This window comes from Mus caroli, unplaced genomic scaffold, assembly GCF_978045245.1.
Source record: "Mus caroli unplaced genomic scaffold, Mus_caroli_1 scaffold_18, whole genome shotgun sequence".
NCBI lineage: Eukaryota > Metazoa > Chordata > Mammalia > Rodentia > Muridae > Mus > Mus caroli.
In genome coordinates this window covers 70362418-70382873 of record NW_028227273.1, presented here as the reverse complement: position 1 = coordinate 70382873, position 20456 = coordinate 70362418, and the positions used below count along the sequence as shown (strand labels likewise).

Here is a 20456-nt window from a genome sequence, read left to right as displayed (position 1 = left end):
CAAGGTAAAAACAAAAAACAAAAAAGCTCCCTACATCCTAGACTCCTCCAGGAACTCAGAATGTGACACCATTTAAAGGTAGGTCTTCCTTTTCAGAACTGGAGCTCACACCCAGGGTCTCCAGCATTCCAGGCAGTACTGAGGTACATACCAGTCGAAAGACTAGGCATGGGTGTTTTGTTTTGTTTTGTTTTGTTTTGTTTTGTTTCTCCACTAGACTGTGATCAAACAACACCCCTCCCTAGGGACAGGTTTTAAATCTGTTTCGCTGTCTTCCATATGGAGTCCACCCCTGGCACAGAGCCACACTTGATGAGCAGATAAAAATGAAGTGAGGCGCCATGTGCCGCCCTCCCTGAAGTCAGCATCCCTCCCCTGCACACAGTGGCAAACGGGGAATCATATGGCTTTTTATTAATACTTCAGCCCAGAGGAGACCCGGGGCAGGGCAGTGCCCTGGGCAAGTCTCATGATCCTCCTGCTGTGCTCCTCTGACCAGGCTCTAATGCAGAGACCCTGGGGTCGGCGGGGCTAGGCTCCATTCAGCATTTCCCAGAAGGACAGTGTCCTGGGGAGAGGCAGAACAAGGTTAGAGCACCCTGATGTCTCTTGGGATCACTCCTCAGCAGTCTAAGGCCTTGGAGCCTACAATCCCTGCCAAGGTCTGGGGACATCTGAGAGGAGCATATGGGCCACCATGACTCCTCTTACCCCTGTAGCCATTTCCCAGCTGGCTGTTGGTATATGTTTTTACTTCAGGATCCCCTGCAATACAGACCACAAAACAGGGACATGTGGGACACCAGGGGACTTCAGCCTTCCCAGCCCCTTCACCCCAGGCTCACCCAGGTGCTTCAGCTGCTCTGGCTTCAGCTGCCCATAGAGCCCTGGGAGGGAGGGTTAGGGTAGATGAACTACATAGCCCCCCGCCCTCTCCCCAGTCTCATGGTTTCCTTTCTGGTCTCGCCTGTACCCTCATGCCATTCCCTCAGCCATGGGTGTGTGCCCTCTCCTCTCGCCTGTACCCTCATGCCATTCCCTCAGCCATGGGTGTGTGCCCTCTCCTCTCTACCCCACACAGCTGTGTGCTAGGCCTGGACTCAGGGCCCTGATAGTGCCTACCCGCTCTCGTTCACACAGCCCATTTACCTGCCTGGATCCCAAGGCCTGCATATCCATATCCTGGCTTCATTCCAGCCCCCCAGGGCTGGAAGGCTCCAGCCTGACCTGTAAGAGAATTAGAGTAGGTACGGTATCCCCCAGAGCTGGGCACTCAGGAGGCCTCAGTCCTCTGAGCTGCCTTGCTGGGTGCTGGTGGTGGTGGCTATTGTTACAACTACTACTTTACCAGGTCTTTCAAGGGTTGGAACTGTGGCTTTAGGGTAGAGAAGAGTCTCCTCCATGAGTCCTGCAAAGGATCAGTTCGTTATTCCTATCCAGCTGCTGACTGTAGCCCATCCTCTTCTTCATTGTATCTGGTACCCTGGGTCCAACTCACCATTCCTAAAGCCATTGGCTCTAGGGAATCCTGGAGGATGAAAGAGGTTTAGAGGGAATAGTGCTCAGTCTACCTTCCTGCCCCAATCTCAGTCCCAGTCCCATCCCCTCCCCAGGCACCTGGCTGCAGGGTCTCTGGCAAAATTCCAGTGTCCACAGCTCCATTTCCATAATGGAAACCTGCACGAGAGAGACTGAAGCAGGGAGGGCCAGGGCAGGGCAGCCAAATAGCCAGCTTTCAGCAAGGCAATACAGAAAGACCAGCTCAGATTGCAGAGGCAGAGCGCCCCCTGGTGGTCAAGACACAAAATACTTGAGAGGCTGATAACTGATGAGATGGGTAAGCCTGAAGTTGAAGTACTGTGATTTCTAGAAGCTACATAAAGATGGAGAGAGATGACCCCATAAAGTTTTCCTCTGAGCCCCATGTATATTGTTATGGTACATTCACCACTCACTCAGAACAATACATTTTTGAAAATAGTAAAAAGGCCTGGCATGGTGGCACACGCGTTTAATCCCAGCACTTGGGACACAGAGGCAGACAGATCTCTGAGTTCCAGGCCAGCCTGATCTACAGAGGGAGATAAAGAACAACCAGGACTATGTAGAGAGACCCTGTCTTCAAGACCAAAAGCAAAACCTGATGATGGTGATGATGAAGACGACGATGATATCAAAAACAGAAAGTAAAAAGAAGGCTGGGGTAGTGTTGGCTACATTCACCCTGACCACTCCTGTACTTCCTCATCCAACTTAACCCCACTTCAACTTTTCCACAGTCACCTCCAGGAACCACTCTCTGACTTTCCTTCTGAGAACTTCTAAAGCTGCTTTCTTCCCAGCTTCCTTCTGAGTGTCCCTATGCTGTCACCTCAGGCAGGGTCACCCTGGCACTGGCCACCATCGTGGAGGAGTGGGTGTCGGGTGAATAAAGAACGGAACAGTGGTGCTGCCTGCCTGTAACCCCAGTGCAATGGAGGCATGGGGAGGAGGCAGGCAGAGCTCTATGAATTTCAGGCCAGCCTTGTCTACATAGTAAGTTCCAGGCCAGCCAAGGTTACATAGTGAGAGTCTGTCTAAACAAATCAAAAAAAAAAAAAAAAAAAAAAAAAAAAGGATGAGGAGGAAGAGGAGACAGAGACAGGAGAGGCCAGAATAAATAGAGAGGATCTGCCCATAATAGGTTTGCCCAGATGGCCATTTTGGAGGGCTCACCAACTTTCTGCAGCTTGAGGCCACCACGGAAGCCTGAGGGGAGAGAAGACTGAGTCAGACATGACCCTGGCCTTTCCCTCCCCTCTTCTGGAGGTGGAATAAAGAGAAAGAGATGCAGAGAGGAGAGAAGAAAGGAAGCAGCCTTCTCACCCAGTTCTGCTCCAGCTCCATAGCCATTGAAGGGCTGGTAACCTGTGAAAGGCAGAGGCTGGAGGTGGAGGGGGGGGGGGAACTTGTGATCTCATTAGGAGCCACAGATTGACCTAGGGAACCTTGAGGAAGAGGCAGGGACTGGCCCTGGCTACATGGAATAGAAACACAGGAAGACCTTAGCAACAAGAGACTTTGAGGGTAGACTGGGAGGGGCTTCCTGGCCTTAGGGTACCAGTTTGAGAGCAGGGTGGTGGATGCCCTGATACCCAGAGACAGGCAGAGAGAAGTTGAGGGTTTGTTCTTCAGAGATACAGGAGTTGGAGACTTACGTACCAGCTTTCTGAGGCTTCGGTCCCCACTGGATGGCCGGGGTTGGTGCTACAATGAGGGACACAGAAATGAGCCCAGCACAGGGCCTCTCTGAGCTTCAGTTCAGATGATATGAAACCAGAACACGTAGCAAGGCCCAGACCCTCCCAGAGCCACATGCCTCCTGGTGCCACGCTCCCCCCAAGCTCCACACTGACATGGGATTTTACCATTCTGCACTGGGGGTGGGAGCTGGGATTTCAGGCTCCAGCCACCTCCTTTAGCTGAAGGGACTGTGGTGGGAGGCCTGGGGAGGAACTTTGCTGGAGAAAGGCCACCTTGGCAGGGACCTAGATTAGGGAGGGAGACCGTGAGGAGCTGGCTGCAGGTAGCTGCTCACCCTGTGTCTCTCAGGACACCTGTGCCAGATCAAGCCATGGTTTTTAGTGGCTCCCAGGACATTCTCAGCATCCTCAGGACAGCCCAGCTTCTGTGGGCCATACTGCTCAGGGAGATGAGGCAGCTCACACAGGCAGGCAAAAGGCTCTTACTGTCAGCCACCCAACCCCTCTACTTCCCAATCATGCCATCTGACCCCTCTCTCAACTTGGCAGGAGCACTCACCCGGCTGGGCTGCCATGCCATTTCCATTGTTGTATCCTGGAGAAGAAAGGGGGTAAGGGAGAGGCAGGGTCACTTGCCTGTCTTTGGAGGTTTCATACCAGCCTCCAGGCCTGTAGGAGACAAAGAACTGATCACAGATACATCCTTCCCTAGGAGTGAAACTTCCGCCTCCCCCCCCCTCACCCCGCCCACAGCACTCACCTGGTGGGATCCCTAGCCTGTTCCCTGTCTTGTACCCTGAGAGGAAGGAAGGCTATGAGGGCAGGGCTGACATTAGGGGTGGGGATATCAAGGGGGGGTCAGGGAGAGAGACAGAAAGGACTTCACCTGGCTTAAGAAGTTTCCCAACCTTTCCCAGTCCTGAGGTGAGATGAACAGGGCGATATGGGGACCCCACCTTGTTCCTGCCCCTTCCCAGGACCATCTGTGCCTGAGATGGCTTGTTCCCCCTACCTGGCTGTGGTCCCTGGCCTTGGAAGGCTCTAGGTCCCAGCCCGTTTCTGTACCCTATGGAGAAAAGTGGGGTTACCCCCCCTGTAAAGACCTTTCTTCCATCTCTATCCAGCCTTGCCCAGGACCCTTCCTGCTCCCCTTCCTGGTCCATAGCTGATGGGAACTGCAATGTCTATTGGGCAGAGGGAGATTTCTTTTTTTTTTTTTTAAAGTTTTATTTATTTATTTTGTGTATGTGAGTACACTGTAGCTGTACAGATGGTTGTGAGCCTTCATGTGGTTGTTGGAAATTGAATTTTTAGGACATCTGCTCACTCTGGTCTGCCCCGCTGGCTCTGGTCAACTCTGCTCAACTCTGCTCGCTCCGGCCCAAAGATTTATTTATTATTATACTTAAGTACACTGTAGCTGTCTTCAGTCGCACCAGAAGAGGGTGTCAGGTCTCAATACTGGTGGTTGTGAGCCACCATGTGGTTGCTGGGATTTGAACTCAGGACCTTTGGAAGAGCAGTCAGTGCTCGCCAAAGCCATCTCACCAGCCCCCAGAGGGAGATTTCTGGTTTTGCAGAAGCCATGGACTCCCTCAGGGCCTAGAGTGAGCACCCATTTGTTTCCTTTTCTCCACTTTCTCAACCCACCCGCCACCCTCACCCTCCCCTCCCCCCCAGCCCCTAGTTCCTGCTTATTACCATTCTGAACTGGGAGCAAGAAGGTGGAGCTAAAGTTAGGGAGGAAGGGACTTTAGCCTCCCTAAAGTCTCTAAAGACTCAGGCCAGAAGCTAGACTCCTTTGGACCTGCCCCTTCAGATCTACAAGGGGACAGTGATAGGAGCCAGACACAAGCTCCCTTACCCAGCTGGATTCCAAGCCCACGGCCATTCCATAATCCTGGGAATACAGAGGGAGGGGACATTAAAAGGGGGAGAAGAGTGTAGGGCTGGTGGCCAGGCAGAAAGACAGGCTACAGCTGGGCTCACCTAGTTTCTGAGCCTTCAAGTCTGGCCCATAACCTGAAAGAAGCACAGGGTACCAGTGAGAACTGCTGGGCTCTCTGCCCCTCAGCCTGACAAACCTGGCCCTTCTCCTACCTTGTCCGAGCAGCAGGGGCCGTGGGAGGAGAGGGGGATGCTATCAGTGGCCCACGGAGGTGGGGGGGCAGAGGCCAGCAGGAGGGAGTGTCCTGCACCTCCCTCCCCAGTACCAGGATCCCCACTGGCCCTACTGATTTACATACTTCTTTCCATTTAGGGACTAAAGCTGACTTCTTGGGGTCAAGTACAGGAAAACCCCTCCCACCATGAGTTTAAGGACCAAGGATGGTGAGGGCAGGGACAGACAGAAAGGACACAGGCTCTCCTCCCCTGGCCTCTGTCAGGAGACAGTTGTGTCAGGAAACCCCCTTAGCCCTCTGCCCTCCTGATACCTGCCCCTAGCCCTTCTCCCCATCTGCCCGGTATGCCAACACCCACACCCAGAAGACCACACCTGGTAGGGCATCCAGTCCATTTCCATTCCCATATCCTGGGGAGAAAAGGGAGTGGGGTGAGATGGAGCCCTCATGAGGAGTCAGTCTCCAAGATCTGCAGGGGAATGAGAGGACTTTCCCCTCCCCTGGACTCCTAGGTGTCCCGCTAGGAGGCTTCATTCTCTTTCCAGGTCTATGGAAGAAGACACAGACTCCAGGCCTCATGAGAGACCATCCATCTGTCCACCGCTCAATCAGGCCTTTGTGGTTCTAGCTCCAGACTTCTAGGCCTCCGGATAAATCACCACTCAATCAGGACCTTTGTGGTCCCAGTTCCAGACCTCTAAGAGGCCTGTCTTTGCCTTAAGGTCTTCACCTGGCTGGGATCCTGTTCCAGGAAAGACCCCAGTTGTCAGCCCCGTGTGTTAACGAGAGATGGAAGTGAAGGTGTGGTGTGGTGTTTATGGATTCAGGAGAGCATGGTCAGGACACTGCGCTGGTTGGTTTTTGTCAACTTGACACAAGCCTAGAGTTTCTGGGAAGAGGGCCTCTGAACTGAGAAAATGCCTGCATCAAATTGACCTGCAGGGCATTTTTTTGATTGGAAATTGATGTGGAAGGGTCTAGCTCCCTGTGGACAGTGCTGTGGTCCTGTGTAAGAAAGCAGGCTGAAGAAGCCAGGAGGAGCAAGCCAGTAAGCACTCCTCCAAGGGCTCTGCTTCAGTGCCTGCCCCTTCCTTGCCCTGTCTTCCCTTTATGAAAGACAGTGACCAGGACATTTCAGGCTAAGTAAAGCCTTTCCTCCCTAAGTTGCTTTGGTCACAGTGTTTTATCACAGTAATAGAAATGCAAACTAAGGCAGGGACAGACCCAAAGTAGACAAGACTCACCTGGCTTCTGGGGTTTCCTGCCTTCTCCAAAACCTGCAGGAGACATGCACTGGTGAGCCCTGCTTGCTCACCCCACCCCACCCTCATACACATGTAAAAGCCTCCCAGTCCCGTTCCCCCCCCCCACCTGCTCCAATTCCATTCTGAGCTGCCAGGACTGTGGGAAGGGGAAAGTAGGATTTGGGGTTCAGCAGAGGGGACGGGGAAGGTCTCTCTTGTACAAAACTAGAAACTGCTCTCAGAAACCCCTCAGTTTTGTACCAAATCTTGCGGAAAGGGAGCACGGAAGGATACCCCAGATGTGGGTCTCTCAGGTCCCTATCTCATCAGACTGGACTCCCAGTCCAGTTCCATTCCTAAATCCTGGGGAACAACAGGGAGCTAGCACTAAGCTTGGGAGAAGACAGTCATTGGCAGGAGTGACTCTCACCTGCCTTCTGGGGCTTTGCTTGCATTCCAAAGCAAGAGAGACAAGTGGGGAGCAGGTGAGGACTCAGAAATGTCTCCCTCAGAACCTTAGTACCCTGACTCTGACCTCTCCCAGTTCCCTGGTGCCCTCACCTGGCTGGGCTCCAATTCCTGGGAAGGCTCCAGCTCCTATTCCATTCCCATTGCTGAACCCTGGGAGACAGCAGAAAGGAGTAAGGGAGGCCGGTCTGAGTGGGCTGCCCAGGGACACTGGCACAGGGTAGACCTCACCTGGCTTTGGGGGTTTCATGCCCTCTCCAGTACCTGAGAAAGACATAGGGACCAGATGAGAAAGTAAGAGCTCCCCAGAACCCCAACCTAAACATATACCCCAACTCCTTCCATCCCTTCCTTTACCTGGTCCATGACCATTCTGAGCTGGAGGCCCTGTGGAGAAGGATGAACAAGGGACAAAAGGCTCACAGTGTGTCCCTGCTTTATGGCCAGGCAGCAATCTAGGGAACCTGAGGACTTCCCTGACCCTCCCCTCACTGACTGGCCCTGTCCTTCAAAGTCTGGGAGGGGAAAGCAAGTTATAGGCATGTGGACTCCACCCCAGAGCCCACCACCATCACCTGGTTGGGCTCCCAGGCCAAATCCATTCCCGTTTCCGAATCCTGGGGGCACAGAAGGGTGTGACTAAAAGGAGGGAAGCCCTGGGCTCCAGGAGAGATAGAGAAACAGGTCAGATCAGGGTTTACCTGGTTTCTGAGGCTTCACAGCTTCGTAGCCTGGAGGAAAGACAGATCAAGGTGAGGGACCTGGATTTCTATTTGGGGGCCTCCTAAGGAGCCCAGCCCTGGTCCGTAGTCATTCTGAGACGCAGGGCCTAGTAGGGGAAGAGCAAGAGTCTCTGAATGTCAGGCCTCTCTCTGCCCAAGTCCTTGAGCTCCGGGACCAGCCATCCACAGACAGCTGTGCATGGGTCTTGGGGCAGCGGTCATACTGTGTGCTGGCTCCTTATACCTTTCTTGCTTTCCTTGCACCATCCTGAAGCACTGAGTCCTAGTGTCTTTTCACTATGCCCCTAGTGGCCTCTGGGTATTCAGACCTTCATTGCATATGGCAGCCCTGCCTGAACTTCTGGTTTCTCCAGGTCTGGCTTTGACAGTCCCTCACTTTCTGTCCCTCTTCAGTCCTCTGCTGCTTCTCGGTCTCTTCCTGGGTTCCTTTCTTCTGCTCATGTTCTAGAAGGTGATGATTCAATTGTCTGTTGTGATGGGCTTTTAACCTTCTTCTTGGGTCTTGCCTCTCTAAAGCTCTGGAGGCCATATCCAGTTGCCTGGGTCCTTCTTTGGGTATCACAACCAGCCAAGAAGCCTTCCTCCTCCTTCATCAATACTATCTCCAGCCTTGTGGGTCCCTCGGCCACTTCTAGAGCCCACTTCTGTGGACCTCTCTGCAATGTTCTTCAAGCCTTCACCAATTTGTAGTGGACCACAGACTACTCCCCAGCTTCTCCTTCTGTTCTAGAATGCTCAGGGTGGCTCTTGTTGACAGCCTTAGTGCCATGCTGTTGTCCTAACTTCCCAGGATACCTTGGGCTTCCACACCTGGCTAGCCCAGAATGGGTGTGGTTTATTGACGGAGTGTTTGCTGTGTGGGGTTAAACTGGAAATCAAGCAACTGGGTCTCACCTGGCTTCTGGGGTCTTAGTCCTCCTCCAAGGCCTGGGGAAGAAGAGAGACTTTAGAACTCCACTTTAGCACTCCTATTCAGGGGTGCTTGAATAATCACAGTACTTCACCTGGCTGGGCTCCAGTTCCAGGGAAGGCCCCTGCTCCCTGCCCATTTCCAATCCCAAGTCCTAGGGAGACCATGAGAAGGAGTGAGATTAGAGCCCTGGAGAAATGCAGCTGTATATGAACAAGGATGGGTGTAGCAAGAGTCTCACCTGGCTTCTGGGCTTTCCCAACTCCTCCAAAGCCTGGAAGAGATGTACAGGTGGGTGCCCCATCTCTGGGCCAGCTTTTTTCTAGAAACTCAGCCCAGGATATCCTGCATCTGTCCCTGTCCTTCCCCCACCTCCACCCCCACTTTTACCTGCTCCAAAGCCATTCTGAACTGCAGGACCTGATTGGGAGAAGAGAGATTGACATAGGAACGGTGGATGCACTTAAGGGGTCTGCCTTGCCTGTGGACCTGTTCCTCCTTCTGTAAATTCCTTCCTAGTTGGATATTTTTTGTTTGTTTGTTTGTTTGTTTGTTTGTTTGTTTATATTGTGAGACAGGGTCTCACTATATGTAGTCCTAACTGGTCTGGAACTCTCTCTATAGAATAGGCTGTCCTTGAACTCACAGACCTATGCCTGTTTCTACCTTCTGAGAGCTGGGATCAAAATCCTCCATCACTATGTTTAGCTTTGTTTTATTCCAAGATAATGTTTCTTATAGCTGAGGCTGGGCCTCTAGCTTGCTCTTAGCCTAGGGTGACCTTGATGGAGTGTCTCTACCTCCCATGTGCTAGGACTGCAGACTTGTACCACTAGGCTCTGCTTTCTTACTCAGACTAGGCTGGAATTCACCATGTCTCCCAAACTGACCTGGAACTCTTGATTCTCCTGCCCTGGCCCCTGAGCATGGAGATTAAGATGTAAGCCACCATATCCTGCAGGACCTTTGGTTCTTGACCCATAAAATGAGCTCACCAGCCTGTGTATAAGTTGAACTTGAGCTTCATGGTGTTCATAGGGCACAACACCAGGCCTGGCTGAGGGGTGAACTTTGGAGAGTGGTCATGTGAGTGAGCTTCTAGAACCCTGCCTCAGGTGCCCAGGCGGGCCCTGGACCTGCCACCATCCCTGTGCTTACCTGGCTGGGACACCAGGGTGTTTCCATTGCCAAATCCTAAGGAGAAAAGGGGGTATAAGCAGCGGGTTTGAGGAGGACTTGGGAGTAAAAGGTCTCAGGGTGGTGGGGACAAAGCCAAGAGGACAATGGAAAGAACAGGTGCCTGCTCACCTGGCTTCTGAGGCTTCATACCAGCTCCCAAGCCTGGGGGAAGACCCAGGGAAACTGAGCCATGTACAGACCCCATTATTACTCCTATCGTCCAAGAAATCAACGTTCTTGTTTCTTTCCTTTGTTTTTTCTTTTCAGTACTAGAGGTTAAATTTGAGGCTCTGTGCACACTGAGGAAGTGCCCCTCCCACTAGACTATATTCCATAATTTTATTTATTTTAAACTATTTTAAAATTCTTTGATAATCTTATTCATGTATTTAGTGATCTCTCTCTCTCTCTCTCTCTCTCTCTCACACACACACACACACACACACACACACACACACACACAGAGATCATTACCTTCTTTTATCCCCTTCCCATTATCTTCCCACTATTTTGGGGACAGGGTTTCTCTGTATAGCCTTGACTGTCCTGAAACTGTAGACTAGGCTGACCTTGGACTCAGAGATCTGCCTGCCTCTGCCTCATAGACACTAGTATTTTTTTTTTTTTCGAGACAGGGTTTCTCTGTATAGCCCTGGCTGTCCTGGAGCTCACTTTGTAGACCAGGCTGGCCTCGAACTTAGAAATCCTCCTGACTCTGCCTCCGAAGTGCTGGGATTAAAGACATGCGCCACCACACCCGGCTTTTTTTTTTTTTTAAAGAATGGGTAATTTTCTTTTTGATTTATTTATTTATTAAAATGTAAGTACACTGTAGCTGACTTCAGACATTCCAGAAAAGGGTGTCAGATCCTGTTACGGATGGTTGTGAGCCACCATATGGTTGCTGGGATTTGAACTCATGACCTTTGGAAGAGCAGTCAGTGCTCTTACCTGCTGAGCCATCTCACCAGCCCTAGACACTAGTATTAAAGCCATGGACCACACCAGGGCCTAGAAATCAGTCTTTGCTCTCCCAGTCCGTGACTTCCCCTAGAGTATCCCTTACCCTCATCTCCAGATCCCCAGTTTGACCCTGGTGCCCTCACCTGGCTGGGCTCCAATTCCTGGGAAGGCTCCAGCTCCTATTCCATTCCCATTGCTGAACCCTGGGAGACAGCAGAAAGGAGTAAAGGAAGCCAGGCTATGTGGGCTGAGTGGGCTGCCCAGGGACACTGGCACAGGGTAGACCTCACCTGGCTTTGGGGGTTTCATGCCCTCTCCGGTACCTGAGAAAGACATAGGGACCAGATGAGAAAGTAAGAGCTCCCCAGAACCCCAACCTAAACACATACCCCAACTCCTTCCATCCCTTCCTTTACCTGGTCCATGACCATTCTGAGCTGGAGGCCCTGTGGAGAAGGATGAACAACAAGGGACAAAAGGCTCACAGTGTGTCCCTGCTTTATGGCCAGGCAGAAATCTAGGGAACCTGAGGGCTTCCCTGACCCTCCCCTCACTGCCTGCCTCTGTCCTTCAAAGTCTGGGAGGGGAAAGCAGGTTATAGGCATATGGACTCCACCCCAGAGCCCACCACAATCACCTGGCTTTGGAGGTTTCACGCCCTCTCCAGTACCTGAGGAAGGCATAGGGACCAGATGAGAAAGTAAGAGCTCCCCAGAACCCCAACCTAAACACATACCTCAGCTCCTTCCATCCCTTCCTTTACCTGCTCCATAGCCATTCTGAGGCGCAGGTGCTGTGGGTAGAGAGAGGCAGAGGCTACAGCCTGACTGGTAGGAGGCTAGCCTGAGGTGGTCTGGACCACTCTCATGGTATCCCTACCCCAGACGTTTGTGTCCCAAGCCCCCAGCAGTACTCTCAGGGAACATGCCCAAAGATCAGCCTAGGAAACCATCCCTAGACTGAACACTACTTCCCAAGCAATACGCCTGGCAGGCCAGTGGAGGGACCTGTTCTCGGGAGGTAATGCAGAGACAGAGCTGGGGACACGGAAAGCTGGAACCTAGAGATGACAGAGCTGAGCTGGGGATATAGCATCACAGAGAGAAAACAAACAAAACCAGTGCAGAAGAAAGACACCTGCTTTTTGAGGTTTCATGCCCCCTCCTGGGCCAGAGAGAGACATAACAAGATTGGCATCCCTGTCCTCAGAGAGACATAACAAGATTGGCATAAAACTGTGCCCTAACCCTTCTTCATCACCTGCACCCCCACAGTCCCTGCCCAGTTCCTCTCATATGGCAGGCTTCCTGCCTTAGGGGATGTACTGATGCCTAAGCCATTTCAGCCATTAAATCCTGGGGAGAAAGTGGTATGGTGGGATTATTCGAGGGACAAAGAGAGCCATGGGAAAAGATGGAGCTAAGATATGGGCAGGGTAGGATCTTCAAGCCCCCAGCTTGGAGAGTTTCTCTCCTCCCAGGCCTGGGTCAGATGGAAAGTTGAGCCCTACCAACTTCATCCAGAACCAACCTCTCCTTTTATATCCAGTGGTCCTTACCTGGCTGAGCTCCTCCTACTCCTGGGAAGGCTCCAGCTCCCAGCCCAGGCCCATATCCTGGGATGAAAGAGCCAGAAAGAAGAATAAAGAGGGGGCGGGGCCATCAAGCTGAGGAGGAACAGGCATAAAGAGAGCTCTCACCTGATTTCTGGGGCTTCACCATCCCTCCAAAGCCTGAGGAGAGAGACAAGGCAGATGATGGCACCCCTGGGACCGAGCCTCCTCCTGGGTTCTCTGTTCCATATCCATTGTGAACTAAGGGGCCTAAGGTGGTGTCTGGGGCCCAGCTAAAGTAGTGGTGCGATGGCTGGTGAGATGCCTCAGCAGGTAAGAGCACTGACCGCTCTTCCAAAGGTCCTGAGTTCAATTCCCAGCAACCACAACCATCTGGTGGTGACTCACAACCATCTGTAATGGGATCTGATGCCTTCTTCTGGTATGTCTGAAGACAGTTACTCATATAAATAAAATAAATATATCTTTAAATAAAGTAGTGGTAAGCAGGGTACCCTGTCCTCCCCTCCCCACACCTGGCACCAGAGGCTGCCATGCCTCCTGCCTTCTTCTCTATCTCCTTGAGGCTTAGGGGAATTAACCTAGAGTGACCGTACCCCCAAAGGAACATCCCCATTTTCCTACACCTTAGAAATAGGATGCTATACTTGGGAAAGGCCCTGCTTCTAGACCAATACCATTACCAAACACCATGGAGACAGGGTAGGGGTGTCAGGGAGGCACATGGGGGGTGGCTGTAAAGTTGGGGAAGTTGTCAAGGAGATACAGGGAGGTTGCAGAGGTGGGGTAAAACAGGTGGCATCTGAGGAGGGCTCACCTGGCTTTGGAGGTTCCATACCACCTCCAATGCCTGAGAAAGAGGTGAAGGTCAACTGAAAGTCACAGGATTCCCCCTTCCTAGGGACAACCCTTGATCCCTTTCTTCCCGTGGCAGCCCCACCTCTACCTGTTCCATAGCCATTTTGAGTTAGAGAGCCTGTGAGGAGAAAAAGAGCTGAGTTGAGGAACTGTGTGGTCCCAGCTGAAGTGGGGGGGTGTGGGGGGAGGAACTGTGTGGTCCCAGCTGAAGTGGGGGTGTGGGGACCTTGAAAGTCTTCCCTAAGATCAAGCTAGAAACAAAATTTCCAAATGTCTCCTCAAGGTCTATCATTCACCAGCTTGCCTCAGAGGCCAGAGAAGGCCCCAGATGCTGACCTCCCACCAGGTGATGCTAACCTTGCTGGGGGTTCCTGAGTCCTGCTGAGAGAGGGGAAGGTGTGAGAACGATAGATGGAAGTGAGTGTGTGAGAGAGACAAGAAGACAGAAAGCTAGGCTGGTGGAGCTCACCTGACTTTTGAGGTTTAGCATCTCCTCCAAAGGCTAGGGAAGAGAGAAAGCAGGTGAGTTACCTGGGGCACTAAGCTGAGGGTTTCCCCAGAACTAACCATTATGAATGACTTACATAGTCATTCTCATTAGTGGGTCTCCCTACTTTCTGGGACTATGCTCAGATCAAACCACGAGAAGAATGGACATCTTCCAAGTACCCAGTGTCCATCCCTTCATTTCTACCTTCCTTTGTGTGTGTGTGTTTGTTGGGGGAGGGGGTAGAACACAGTCTTACTCTGCAACCCAAGCAGGCCTGGAACTTACTATGCAGTCCAGGCTGACTTGAGCTCTCAGAAATCTTCCTGCCTCAAGTTCTGAGTTTGGGGTTTACTGGTATGAACCACCACACCCAGCTTCCCACAATCCTGAGATGTCTGTATGCCTGTATCCTCTTTCCTGCGCTGTCTTGCCCTCCTTTATTAGGGAGAGAGACTAGAGTGTCCTGGCCCTGGCCCCCAAGTTCTCCCTTCATCTCACCTGTTCCCAGTCCACTGGAGGGGCTGTAGCCTGGAAGAGAAATGAGGGGTTTAGTTTAGGGGATGCACAGCAGGGCAGGAGCCTCGGAGCTACTCTGCTTACACTTCTGAAGGTTTAGCTTCATAGGTAGCCATCTGGCCTGCAAAAGCCTGGTGAGAGTTGGGGAGGATTGAGAAAGGAACCAGGCCAGGCAGTGGTGGTGCACACCTTTAATTCCAGCACTTGCGAGGCAGAGACAGGTGGATTTCTGAGTTTGAGGCCAGCCTGGTCTACAGAGTGAGTTCCAGGACAGCCGGGGCTACACAGAGAAACCCTGTCTCAAAAAAACCAAAAAGAAAAAAAAAGGAAGGGAACCAGGCCAAAGGTCCTGATTTCAAGTCCTAGCAACCACATGGTGGCTCACAGCCATCCATAATGGGATCTGATGCCCTCTTCTGGTGTATCTGAAGACAGCTGTACCAGTGGTGAGCAGGGTGCCCTGTTCTCCCCTCTCCACACTTGACACCAAAGGCTGCCAGGGGTGTAAATAAATTAAAGTGTTGGCGGGGAGGGAACCAGGTCACCAAATCCCTGCTTCTGAGCCTCAGTTTCCCCCTCTGGTCACAGGAGGTATAAGGACTGAACCAGTGGATAGTCTGGGATTGGGGAACTAAAGATTGGTTCCTGGAATGGATGGAGGTACCAAGCTACACCCCTGGATATTTGAGGGGCAGAGCACACTTTGCTCTCCTAGTCACTGTGTATAGCCCTCTCCCCTCCAACCTCATCTTTGGAAACTTCCTGTTCCCTCTTCTCCTCCTCTTTATCCAGTCTCAGGGATCCCTCCTCCTACCCATAGAACTCTATAGGTCCCATTCATGATGCTCAGTAGCAAAGCCTTGAAGCCTCTCAGCTTATTGGTTCCCTCCTCCCCCACCCCCCCACTCCTGTCCCACTGTAGCACTCTGCCCTTGGATGCTGCCAGAGCCACCTTCCTCCTTGCTGTCACATCCCATTCTCCAGGCCCCTCCTCCAGGGACGAACCTCCCAACTCTTCCAAGAAGATGAGTTTCTAGCTTCCTATCCTCAAGCAGACACTGCTAATGCTGCCCACGGGGAAGAGACTCCATGCTCTCCTGGTCTTTGTATCTGGAATTTCAGAGCTGGGGGATATCTAGAAAGCTCCAAAGGTCGCTGGAGTCAAAAGTATCCAGAGAGCCACTTACCTTTCCCCAAGTTAGGAGGGAGTCGGGGAAGTCCTAGGGAAGCAAAGGGTACTTACAATTCAGGGCTGCAATCTCAGAAACTGAAAGAAAGCTAGACCCAGACACCCACTACCTCCAGTGCAATGCACCTAGAATCCTCCTCATCTGAATTCTCTGCTTGCCTAGGCTCCCCTATGCCCAGTGCCCACCCAACCCCGATCATCCTGAAACTTTTAGAAGGGGGCTTATGTACCCCAATCTAGCCTCGAACCTGCTGTGTAATCATATAGCCATGAAGCCAAAACAGATCCTGAACTTCTGATTGTATTAGAAACACTACCAACTGTACTCATTCCATCCCCACCCCCAGAACCTAGCTGTCTAATTCATGTTCTAGTCAAATCTCAGCCCCAGTCCCAGCCCCAGCCCGGACCCTCCCCAGAAGCCCACCCTCACCGCCTTGTAAGCTCTCAGAAGTCAGGCAGAGCAGGAAGAAGGCAACGGGAGAGACTCTAATGCCCATGATGTCCAGGGAGTACAAAGGCTCGGCACCCTTTGGGCCTTTAAGCAGCCTTACTGGGATACTCCCTCACTCAGGTCCCCAGCTGTGAGGGGCAGAGACTCTGCTTGTAGACCCCAGGAGGCCAGTCCAGGGGTTCCGCCCTGGAGCAGAACAGGCGCCTGGTCCTCTGGGTCTCCCTATAATGTACCCCCTCATCCATCATTGGTGCTGACAGCTGGGTTAGACCTCCCTGGGGCTCCTCCACTCTGTCAGTGACTCTGGCACTGGCACCAGGCTGGAAGGAAGGGTTCAGATTCCCCCAGCAGCTGGGAAGGAGCAGATTGGCACTCTAGGCCCAGCCTAAATACAGCTGTGGAAAAGGTGGGAGCAGGGACAGAGATCTGTGCTTAGCTAGTCCAGAGCACTAGGAAAGTTAACTGTGTTACTAGAAAGGCAAGCGGAAGATGCAACAGTGTATCTGAAGCTATTGAACTCTCAGATTGTGGTGGCAAGAGACTAGCTCTGGTCGAGTCTTATTCCTCCACAGATCACTAGAAATGGACCTTTTTGGCCCCAAGCGAGGACTGGCTTGCTAGAGGGGTACCCCAACTTCCAGTCCTCATCCTGAGCTCTTCCTCATTCCCCATAGCAATAGATTACTCCAGAACTTTAGGGGTAGACTCAGGATGGATGGGACTGGCACACCTTTCATCCTTGGGGCCTGGACAGTTGAGCTGGGCTTGCTGCAGGAGGCCTGGCAGATTGTGCTTGGGAGAGGCAAGCCTGGATACACTAGGGAGGGGTCTGGCCGGGAAATGCCCCCACTCATAGCAAAGTGAATCTGTGGACCTCACTGAGCTGGCTGCGGACAGCATTGACTCAGAACCTGGACCTTGGACTCAAGTTCAGAAAGCCCCATACCCTGTTTATCTTTTGTCTCTTCTCAAACCTCAGGCCCTCCTGGAGCTGCTGGCTGAGGAGGCCACTTTGCCAATGCTGGCTTCCAGACAGGATGGAGGTCTGGAGACAACGGGGCCTCTGAGCCCACCACACTTCGAAGCCCAGTTTTTGCAGCCAGCAGCCAGCAGACTAGCCAACACCTTCACTCATAGGTCAACCGCAGCACCAAGCTAGCTCTAGAGATCACTCTTGGAGATCACCCTAAACTCAGGGCTACACCTCACAGATAATCTCTCCCTACTCTGGACTCCTTCGGACATGCATGCATATGACCAGTCCCATGGTATCTCTCTACCTTCCCCAAAAGACTCACCTTCTGTGAAAAAATTGACGGCAGGGTCCCTTAGCCCAGCACCTCAGTACAGCAGCACCCTGCTTGTCCATTTCCATCCTGCTTGGTGTCCAGGGACTGGATCTTCCACTAGTCACTGAGAAGGACACAGGGGTGCTCAGGCCCCAACCACTCCTTTCGAGCCCAGGACAACTGGATAGAAAGAACTTTCATGCTGCATTGCCTGCTTTGCCCCAAGGTCATGGACATTGGTTCCCTGGTGTTGCTGATTGGTTTCCCTGAAAGGCCAGCTGAGTGGGCCCTAAGCAGGTCAGTGAGTTGACCTTGGCCTTTCTGAGGCTGAGTACTTTCCTCCAAAGTGATGGTAGTAAAAGCCAGGGGCCAGAGCTACTGGAAAGCCTGGTTTTGTAGATGGGCAGAGAAGAAAAAGGCATTTGGCTCAAATGGTACAACTCCTAAATTGGGATAGAGTCTGATGCTAAGCACTCCAAGAGGTTTTCTCTCCTGCTCCTAACCTTCCCCATTCTCCCGAGCAGGCCCAGGCCCAGATGTGTCAGTAAGCTTCAGAGCTGGGACAGCTGAGGGCCCCCTAAGCAGAATCAGACATACAGACACATAGTATTCATTACAGGGTGCCAGGGAGGTAAAGGGAAAGATTCCAAGGGGCTACACAGGAGGTATGCTTGGCCAGTGCCAAGCTGTCTGGGAGCTGGCACAGGCCTGAGGAAAATCCCAGCCAGCCTGAGTCCTTGGGCCAGCTTGATTTCTGCTCTAGCCCTGCAGAATCACCATACTGGCTCCACCCAGGTAGTCCAAGTACACAGAGTTGGGAGCTCCAACAACTCCTGCCAGAGCACTAGTCTGGGCTGCTGAGCACCCTGGGCTGAAGAGGACAGGGAACAAGGCCCGGTATCCAAATATCTAAACAGAAGAGGTGTCTGGCAGGGATCAAGGGCAAGGAGATAGTAGCTGCTGGACTGGCAGGACTGATGCCTAGGACACATGTTTTAAAATGGCAGTCTGTGTCAAAGGATTCCCTGACAGTTGCTTAACCCCCAGCAGCACCTGTGAGGGTGGGAATTTGGGAGGACAGCTGGAGGCACAGCCAGGCGCCTGTAGGCAGACGCCTCCTGTACCAGCAGCTGCGCTGCTGCCCCTCAGCTGCCCCCTCCACCCTGTATCGGCAGCTCTTCAGGCCAGATCTGAGCTTCCGATTTCCCCTGGCTGCCTTTGGGACACCTTCCCAGACATTACCCAGGCACCCATAAATGGGCAAAGCTGACCTGTATTAACCTCCTCTCCCACCCCCACCCCCGCCAATAATTAGAATTGTTGCAACCATGATATATGATATACATTGAGAAGCAAGCATACACTAGACAGAAATAATACAGTGTAACAAATGCTCATAAACACTATGCAACAGAAATAGAAGGCAGCTAGTCCTCAGAGGCTCCCATCACGGCTTCCTTCCGTTCTGTAGGGTTCCATTTGAGTATCATCTTTGCCTCCCTTTCTTGTCACACTACCCCTTTTGTGATCCCATCTGAGCGAGAGAATCTTTCTAAGAGTCTGAGAAGTGTGTGCAGCTCTGTGGTACTGTTATGGTGAAGTGTAATTGGGAGTGTTTGGAGGGTCTCCCCTGGATGAGGTGGGGGGGCTTGCGGAATTGAGCACCTAGGGGAGGTTTGAGGTTTCCAGTGCAAGAGTCCCAGGGTTTTGTTTTTTGGTTTTATTGTTGTTGAGACAAGATCTACATGTAGTCTTGGCTGGCCTGAGACTTGTAATGGAAATCAGGCTGGCCCCGAACTCTGAGAGATCAGCCCGCTCTGGCTCTGAGTGCTGGGATTAAAGGCATGCACTGCCATGCCCAGCTACGAGTCCTGGTTTTGATCCCTTTGGGAACATGCCTCTGTCTGTGCCATCGCAGTATGGGTAGAGGCGGCTCCTGACTTAACCAGCAGCTGCTCTTGTCTTGACTGATGCAACCCGTGGGCCCATTTTGCATCAATGGGAGAAAACTCTTACACTAGAGCAGTGGTTCTCAGTCACCCTACAGCTACAACACTTTAATACAGATCTTCACGTTGTGGTGACCCCCAGCCATAGAATTAATATTGTTGCCACTTCATAACTGTAAATGTTTTACTGTTATGAACTGTAATGTAAATATCTGTGTTTTCTGACGGTCTTAGGCAACCTCTGTGAAAAGTTCTTTAGATAGCTTCAAATGGGTCTTGACCCACAGGTTGAGAACTCTAGTGTCTCTCACTTCTACTGATCAAAAGCACTAAACCAATCAGCTGTCCCTCTGCTGCTGCTCCACGTCAACTTTCACTTTCTAAACCAAACTTTTGCTTTCTGGCCTTCTGGGTTTTTTGTTTTTTGTTTTTTTTTTGGTTTGTTTGTTTGTTTGTTTGTTTGTTTTGTTTTTAAAGACAGATGAGACCATGAACCTGGGCAGAAAAGCACAGACCTCTCTGGTTTGCCTCTCCTCTAACAAAAGCAGTTCACATATATTTTCTCAGTTGATGCTCGTTTCTTCCCCAAGGAGGAGCTATTATTCATTTTACACATGTGGAGACTGGCAGAGCCACACTACAGCCTTTAGTTCCCTGACAGGACGTCTGTACACTTACCTGTAACTGCTGCTAATCTATATTTACTAGGTGTCTAATGCAGCCTTTTCTGCAGAGTGAGATGTTTTCTGATGTATGCCACTGAAATAAAATGCTTTTATTTCTCCCTGTAGCGCTGGGGATTGAACCAAGGGCTTCACACCTGCTAGCTGACAGCCCAGCCTTTCTACTCCTTCCCCGGTTCCTTTATGAGGCAGGGTTCAAATTGCTAAAACTGTCCCGGGTTTTGAGACAAGGTCTCACTATGTAGCCCAGGCTGGCCTGGAACTTCTGATATATATCAGGGTGGCCTCAAACTCAGAGATTCCCCCTGCCTCAGCCTCCCCAGGTCTTCAGTGTTGGGATTACAGAGCTATACACCACTTTACCCAACTTTTACTTAGTGGTTTATCTGAGGACAGGCATCTTGTTTCACTTTTTGTTTTGTTTTAATTGAGTTTTCTTTTTCTTTCTTTCTTTTTTTAAGATTTTATTTATTTTATGTATGTGAGTACACTGTAGCTGTCTTCAGGCACACCAGAAGAAGGCATTACAGATGGCTGTGAGCCACCATGTGGTTTCTGGGAATTGAACTCAGGACCTCTGGAA

The 20456-nt window shown here is 51.7% G+C and overlaps 1 protein-coding gene across 1 annotated transcript; it reads right to left on the bottom strand.

The window, feature by feature from the left end:
- Positions 1-542: 542 nt before the first annotated feature.
- Grep1 (glycine rich extracellular protein 1) lies at positions 543-14366 on the bottom strand. Its single transcript, XM_085832673.1, has 38 exons — positions 14292-14366; positions 13773-13805; positions 13392-13421; positions 13263-13295; positions 12572-12604; positions 12431-12487; positions 11289-11318; positions 11163-11195; positions 11016-11075; positions 10039-10071; positions 9889-9924; positions 9121-9150; positions 8972-9004; positions 8825-8884; positions 8715-8747; positions 7779-7808; positions 7644-7694; positions 7435-7464; positions 7309-7341; positions 7171-7230; positions 6737-6766; positions 5740-5775; positions 5232-5264; positions 5107-5142; positions 4255-4308; positions 4003-4038; positions 3802-3837; positions 3396-3527; positions 3202-3246; positions 2866-2907; positions 2716-2748; positions 1618-1677; positions 1499-1528; positions 1349-1408; positions 1150-1227; positions 846-887; positions 712-765; positions 543-568 (listed from the first exon to the last, which is right to left on the bottom strand). The coding sequence occupies exons 4-38, from the start codon at positions 13279-13281 to the stop codon at positions 543-545; spliced, it is 1524 nt and encodes a 507-aa protein (XP_085688799.1). The 5' UTR covers positions 13282-13295; positions 13392-13421; positions 13773-13805; positions 14292-14366.
- Positions 14367-20456: the final 6090 nt, after the last annotated feature.

Excerpts from the sequence above, each read along its gene's own strand:
- Grep1 (XM_085832673.1), bottom strand. Across the intron at positions 7,695-7,778 it reads TGTGAAGCCTCAGAAACCAG|GATTCGGAAACGGGAATGGA; the intron begins GTAAACCCTGAT and ends CTGTGCCCCCAG. Across the intron at positions 888-1,149 it reads AGGCCTTGGGATCCAGGCAG|GGCTCTATGGGCAGCTGAAG; the intron begins GTAAATGGGCTG and ends CCTCCCTCCCAG.